General features: G+C 41.2%; 1 protein-coding gene across 1 annotated transcript in view; it reads right to left on the bottom strand.

Annotated features, from left to right (window-relative positions):
• crybg2 (crystallin beta-gamma domain containing 2) overlaps window positions 1–7,500 on the bottom strand; it is a 31,712-nt gene that overhangs the window by 5,640 nt on the left and 18,572 nt on the right. The window contains exons 7-13 of the mRNA XM_086063231.1: window positions 6,458–7,351; window positions 2,435–2,482; window positions 1,867–1,985; window positions 1,257–1,491; window positions 718–857; window positions 504–630; window positions 360–395 (exon numbers count right to left, since the gene is read on the bottom strand). Coding sequence (XP_085919357.1) covers window positions 360–395; window positions 504–630; window positions 718–857; window positions 1,257–1,491; window positions 1,867–1,985; window positions 2,435–2,482; window positions 6,458–7,351 — 1,599 coding nt within the window. The remainder of the gene's footprint in view (window positions 1–359; window positions 396–503; window positions 631–717; window positions 858–1,256; window positions 1,492–1,866; window positions 1,986–2,434; window positions 2,483–6,457; window positions 7,352–7,500) is intronic.

Raw genomic sequence — 7,500 nt, 5'->3', positions numbered from 1 at the left:
ACAAAACCTGGTTGTTTATCTATCTTACCTATGTTGTCTATCTGTCTATCCATCCATCTCTGCTAGCTAGCTATCAGTCGGTCTGTCTGCTAGCTAGCTATCAGTCTCTCTATCAATATAAGTCTGTATATCAGTCTGTTTATCAATATCAGTCAATCAGTCTGTCTGTCTATCAGTCTATCTATCCATCTACCCATCCATCCATCCATCTCTGCTAGCTAGCTATCAGTCTGTCTGTCTGCTAGCTATCAGTCTGTCTATCAATATCAGTCCATCTATCTATCTATCCATCAATCCATCCATTAACACCATTCTCTATAAATTCATACTAGATCTACTGTGCTTTTTATTTTTTTTACCTTTGGTTCACTTATGTTTTCCACTTTTGGTTCCCCCTATGAGAAAAAAACCCCAGAACATCAATTAGTACTACCCTTACATCAACATACTTTTGTACACAATTATTTAAAATCCATATGGATTTGCTTGTATGTGCCACTTACAACTTTGAGTGGATGCAACGACCCCACATAGGGCTGTTCTACACTCCAGGAGGCAGGATTGGAATACCCGCCGACCTCCAACACGCGCGGTGAGCCCTCGAAAAAGGGTTTAGAAAATACGAGCCACCTGTATAAAATCAGACATCAAACAAATCATCACACTGGAACACATTACTTCCTTTAGTGTAAAATATGTCATATCTTCATCACTCACAGTCCAGCATTAATGATGATGGAGTTAGCCTTGATGGGGAATCCAAAAATTCTAGCATCCTCTGATGTATCTCTGAAGATGACTTTCTTACCCTCGGCGTTCTCCTCTGGGAATAGACTGATTTCAGGGACACTGTAGTCCTAGATGGTGAGGAGTTGGAATAGAAGCTTAATCAATGACATGCAGCATTAACCATACTCAAAGTGTAATACAAAATAACAACTTCCTTAAAAGGGTTTTTAGGAAGTGGATGTAAATTCAATTGATCCAACAGATTTTTCACCTAAAGGTCACTTTCAGTTCCCTAGCTTGCTGGTGCAGAGGTTCACTTTACCACTAGATGTCAGTAGTGCATCCTACATATACATTGAACACCTGTACTCAAAAATTTAACTCCTGCCTGAAATGTAAAAATATCAGTAACAAAAATAATTTGATTTATTCCAAGCTTTTCATTAGGATTTGTGCGTTTCAAAACACTAACAAAATTAATAAACACAAAACCAAAACAAAGAAGGTGACATGAATCTTCCTCTTACCCTCACTGCTCTTCGAACAGATCCAATGATGAACTTCTTGGCTGGTTTCGTTTTTGTCTCTCCCTCGCTTGTTTCTCCATTCTGTTCACCCTTCTGCTCTTCAGCCACTTTCTCTCCATTCACCTGCTGCTCCCCCTCCTCCTCCGGTGGCTGAAAGGGGCAGGTGAGCGTGATATCGCCCTCGTCCAGGGCGATCTTCTCTCCTTTAAAGTTGCGTTTTTCATACAGGACCCATCTAGAGAGGAGTGGCGACCTGTCAGTTTCATGTGTGCTTCATCTAGCACAATAGACCTCGCAATGTCTGCAAAACGTCCAAATTGTCAGTGTGCGTGTTTAATTTTCATGTGGGTGTGTTAACTACTGAAGGCATGTGGATGAAGTATTTTGACACAACCTGAGCACACCCGGAAATAAAGGTTAAGTTCGAAACAATGACTACATAGCTCAAATTTTTGGAGGATCAAGGTGTGGAGTTGACATCAGATTTGCATTTTAATAATACAAAGGATTGATTAGATCATGTTTGTTATCTGGTTTCTGTAAAGTGGTATTTACATATAAATTGGTGCACTTAGCAATTCTGCTTGAAAGCGTCTAACTGGTCTCATACCCTCCTCTGACCACCCTGATGGAGATGGTCTCCTGCAGCTCCCAAGACGTGGCGTCAACAACATCACTCCGCAACTCGATCCTCTGGCCACACATCCCGGGCCGGTCAAAAATATACATCTGCACAAAAGTATACAGAAATGATCAGCAGTTTCGCTATAATCAGAGAGCCAAGATGATTCCTTCAAATGTTTAAAAGTAATTGTTCTGTACAGTAATTCCATTTTGGAAATAAAATAAATGAAACCATCAAAGTGTAAAGTGATAATTAGGACGAGGATTGTTTTAATTTTCTGTTTGATTAGCAAATCTGATGTTGCTCATGAAATGTCAGTTTACACCAGAGGTGGCAAATCCAGGTCAAGAAAGTAAAAACCCTGCCACAGTTTGCCTTAAGCCTCAGGTACTAGCTAGCTCCCTAGCTAGATCCCATGGTGCTCATTTACCTGCTAGGGAGCTAGTTAGCTAGCTAGCACCATGGGCTAAAGCCAAACGAAGAAGAGTATTTATTTTCTGGACCTGGATTTGCCATCTCTGAATTTAAGTCAGTTGTTTGTGGAGAGACTCACCTTCCCAGGACGAGGGTTGAGCTTGCCATGTTCCTTTTCTTTGGTGAGCTACAGACAAAACATACATACCTATTAATATCAATTAAAACACAATCCTCCATATCAACAAAGATCCAGATAAAGCCTTCTTCTTTCATGCAATTCACATTAAATCAAAGTGGAACTACATGGGCTTACCTGCACTGTTAACTAGCTGTTAGCGCACCAAACGAAATTTCAAGTCACCCTATTGAATAATTTCAAAGGCATCGGTGTGAAAAGGATTTTTTTTCCCTCTACGACCACATCTCTTTGACAGACGAGTATTCATTAATCTGTACCTGTTTAACCTGATGCCTCGCAATGTTATGCACACTGACAATGAGAGTGCATGTTCACTGGCAGCGCACTGAAACAACAACGAATGAATGAAGTCACTGTACATTTCACTGTTTACACATTGTCACTTATATGCTTGGGGAATGTTTGGATACGTCGAATGTGGTGGCTTGTCCAAACGAGACGGATGTGCATTTTTGTGTGTGTGTCAGTTTGGTATCGGGTAGCACTCAAATTTTTGTGAGAGCTCAGCAGGAAACACTGCCTGGATTGTGTAACTGTATGGAGTCAGCCGGTACTGTATGTTGCTTAATTTGCATTGTAGTCGTAAAGAATTCTCTTCCCCTTGTCACACTTGCCTGCCAAAATAACCCACGGTGAAAACACTCTTACTGAACAATGTATTTGTTTGTTGTTGAATAATAGATCAAGCATTAAATTTTAACATTTACTTTCGGCATCGTGCAATGTGATGCTCATTATGACCTGAAAACAAAACGTATAATAAAAGTGCTTGATGAATCCAATATAAATATCCATCGTTCGGTTTTCTATACCGCTTAGCCTCTTTAGGGTCGTGGGTGAACTGGAGAATTTCCCAGCTGAATTTGGGCAATGGACTTTCTATAAATGGACTAATCGCCAAGGCACTTACTGTATAGACCAGGGGTCACCAACCTTTGTGAAATTGAGAGCTATTTCTTGGGTAATGACTACTGCTACCACTTTAATGTACATTCTGAAAAAACTAATTAGCTTAAATTATGTTGTTATTAGTGTTGCGAAAAAAATTGTCTAAGTCAACCACAAAAATTGGTCTGCCTTGAAACGGAGGAAAGGGCAATTACCCAAGTAATCAATGGAGTAATCAATTCTAAAAAGATTTGTTAGTGACAGCCCTGGAAAGTAATAATTAAGAATTGGTGTGATTTCCCACAATAATTGGGAAACAGGATGAAACATTTATTTCTATAATTCTTTTCCATTGTTTCATTTTTCAAAATTACTAGATCATCACAATTCCCCATCACTGTTAAGCAATTTATGTAACAGGCCCGCAAGCTACTCATGTGGTCCTTGGGAACTAACAGGTGCCCGCGGGCCCACTTTGGTGACCCCATATTAAAGAGTTCACACAATAATTATCAACAGGGTAAACAGATAAATATCACTATGTACGGTAATTCTTTATTTCTATAAATCTCTGCAAATGTTTTCAATGAGCACTTCAAAAACATACCTAGGAAATCACAATTTAAGATATTTTTAGAACAGGCTAATTGTGCGGCGACCCCTGATATAGACAAACAACCACATTCTCACAGGAAGCCCAAGTACATGGGGGGTAAAACACACACAAAAAACAAACAAAAACAAAACAAAACCACAAAGCACTGAGAATATGCTGACTCTGCACAATTCCCTACTAAATATTAAATAATTCATACAAATTATATCTTTGAAACATAATTTGAGCTAATGTATGGAAGGACTAAAGGAACAATTTACTCGTTTACAAACAAAAATTGTACCTTGCTTTCTTTGCAGGGCATAAGATGCCTCAAAATGGCGTCTATCGCATTGTACTATTTTACATCTTTTAACATAAAATGTACATTTCAAACGGATCACACATTTAGAAGATTATTCTTTAGAGACATTTCCTTCTGTGCTGCCAGAAAATCTCTCTTGGGAAACTGAAATGTGCAATTTCATCATAAATAAATATCAACATTCACCTTCTGAACAAACCAAATGAGAAAATCATCAGACAAAACATGATGATTTTTGTCAGGTGTCAAGTCTGCTTCATCAAATATTAACGAGGGCAAAACAAACACAAAAGGTGTGGTCTTGTGACACATACATAGACAGATAGCTGAAATGGGTGTGGAGCGTGGAGAGAACATTGCCGATAGAAAGGAGGGAGAAGTTGAGTGCCCTCAAGCCAGCTGTGTCACTGATGGTTTAAACGCATGAAGACGTTGGCAGAATGTAATCTTCTTGATGCTTTGACAAGCTGCGATATCAGTCATGAAGCAACAAGTGTACTTTGGGCTTCCTGGTTTCCCAGCATGCACCACTTTTCCTTTGTACACAAAGGAGGAGGATGAAGCCATAAATCACATCCTTGTTCATTCTTATACAGGCACACATTTTAGATGGCGAAAAGTATTGTTTACAACTTGCCATGAATTTGTAAGTTCAAGATTTAGGTCTAGGTCCTGAGCGGCACGTGGCGGAGTGTACCTTTGCGCGGAGGCGGGTTAGGCCTGATATTGGTCATTTTAGGGTAGCGCTTCTCGGGTGTATTCACAACAGACTTCAACCGTGGCTAATCAAAATAGATCCATTCCCTTTAAATGTGGCAGACTAATCACACACTAAAGTATCGACATAGCGGAAACACATCAGCACCCGGTAGCCATTCCTAACCTCCATAGCTGTACCACCCAATGGGATGATAAAAAACAAAAACAATGATTCAGACGGTTTGATGCCCACTCTTCACATATTTAAGAGTGAAATCAATTGAGTGCTAGACCAGCTGTCTACCCTGTGCTAGTTTTAGACATAGTCTAAGGAGACTAAAGATACTTTAGATCGACTTTCTGCCACCAAGTTGTCACTCTGCCAGGTGCACCTCCAAGACACTCCTTTTGCTGCGTCGGCTCGCCCATGCCAGAGAGCGGTGTGCCAAAACTAGCAAACATGCACAGCGAGGCTAGCGCTGTTACGAAAAACAAGATCCACAGGCATTTACGCCAACGCACAGATGCACTGTCGACACTAACAGAGTTCTTAAGATTCAGGAGGGACTAAGTCTCGAATCACATAGAAATAACATTTGATTTACTTTAGTTTGCCGTTTTCCTGTTTAAAATTGTGAACGGTATGAACACCAAACCAGTCTTGTGCATACTGCCGAAGAGATAAAACATGATGGTCTTCTTGGAAGTCTGTCCATACAGTATATGGCATTACTCGCTAAAGATAAAAGCTAGCATAATAGTATGCTAGCCACAAAGCATTGTTGTCATGCCTTTACAGTATTGCACTCAATCAAACTCAAACACACTTGTGTGTGGGTGGTTATCTGTAATCATCTGTCAAGTTAATAGACGCCATTTAAAGTACTTTGTGTCTTTGCTACATTGCGTTCTTCTCACACCTTCGTCTTTCAGTAACTTAGCTTTACAATGATTCTTTCATGCCGTTTAATTTGCTAAAATTCTGTTTATGGGCTCAGGCTTTTTAGTTTGTAGTTGTTTCCTATATTTTATCTGAGAAGCATAGCAATATTGATATTTTGTCCCACCCTAACTGCAGCCTGTCTTCAGGCCTTCGATGCAGATGTTATTTACCCAACTTGTGCAAACATTGCTATAAAAACTAACAGTGGCAACTGCGCAGTATTCTTGTGACATCTACAAGAGAGTAGAAGCTGACACTCCTTTTGTGCAATTGGCATATTAAAAGCCTGATCAGAGAATCTGGTTTTGCCACTTTGTATCAGTTCCCAACCATTTGCTCAGTGGTTACTTTCTCTCGGCTTGGTGTGCAGACAACCACTATTTAGCCTTTTTCCAAGGATTAAATGTTTTCAAAGTATCTCCTGAAGATGACTAATCACGTAATGGGGTCAGTGAGTTAGTGGGTCAACCAAGCACAAAAGGGTAACTATGAATGAGCGGTGATACTTACATAAGCATCAGGGAAGGCTCTGTATTTTACATTCCTCTCTGGTTCCGTTCTTTGGATTTGAGGTGCTCTGAGCAGGTTGTTGTTGATCAGCGAATTCTGATGAGTACCAATTCCCTGGCCGACTGTCTGGCCAAACTTTGAGAAGGAGGAGGAGGACTCTGGGGTGGAGAACTTCGAGTAGGAAGGGGACTCTGTGGCGGAGAATTTCGAGTAGGAAGGGGTCTCTGTGGCGGAGAATTTCGAGTAGGAAGGGGACTCTGTGGCGGAGAATTTCGAGTAGGAAGGGGACTCTGTGGCGGAGAACTTCGAGTAGGAAGGGGACTCTGTGGCGGAGAACTTTGAATAGGAAGGGGACTCTGTGGCGGAGAACTTTGAGTAGGTAGAGGACTCTGAGGTGGGGAACAGCCGGTGATTCTCCAAAGAACTAGTGGGGCTGAGAAGGCGACTGATGCTGCTACTAGAAGCTGACGACGAGATGCTTTGTAGTGGGGGAAGACTTTTGCGAGCGTTGAGGTCATCGGATACGCTCGAGAAGCTGGATGAGGAGGGAGGGGAATTCATGAGAAAAGATAAGCGTTCAAAGCGAGATGCTGAGTCCGTCGTGGTGTTGGCTTCACTGCGCTCCTTCAGAATAGTGGAAGAGCCCAAATCTGGTAGTGAATCGCTGCGGAACACCGAGCGATGGAACTTGCTGTTTTCCTGCGTTTGATCCACAGAGGACGGTTTGTAACTTCTGAAGATGGCGCTGCTCTCCAGACGAGAGTTTGAGGAGGACTGCTGTGTTGAGTTTCCATTGAGTGATTTGTGCTCATCCGAAGCGTCGGAGGATTTCCTCATGAGAATACTGTTGGTGGCAGATGCTCTGGGGGGAATGTCTCTTGTTACAGAGTGCTCCTGTTGGTAATTGGTAGAAAATAGAAGAAAAATAAACAATAATTGGTCATTCACATCTTAAAGCAGCTGTTTAAGGGCTTCACACGTTATAACTATTTTATATTCCTACATCTTTTTGACGCGCTTCCCCATCTGCATAATTGATCAGA

Source organism: Leptonotus elevatus, chromosome 19 (genome assembly GCF_054856555.1).
Source record: "Leptonotus elevatus isolate MCC_2025b chromosome 19, RoL_Lele_1.0, whole genome shotgun sequence".
Lineage (NCBI taxonomy): Eukaryota > Metazoa > Chordata > Actinopteri > Syngnathiformes > Syngnathidae > Leptonotus > Leptonotus elevatus.
The sequence above is the reverse complement of the archived record's forward strand: the minus strand, read 5'-3'. Positions and strand labels throughout refer to the sequence as shown.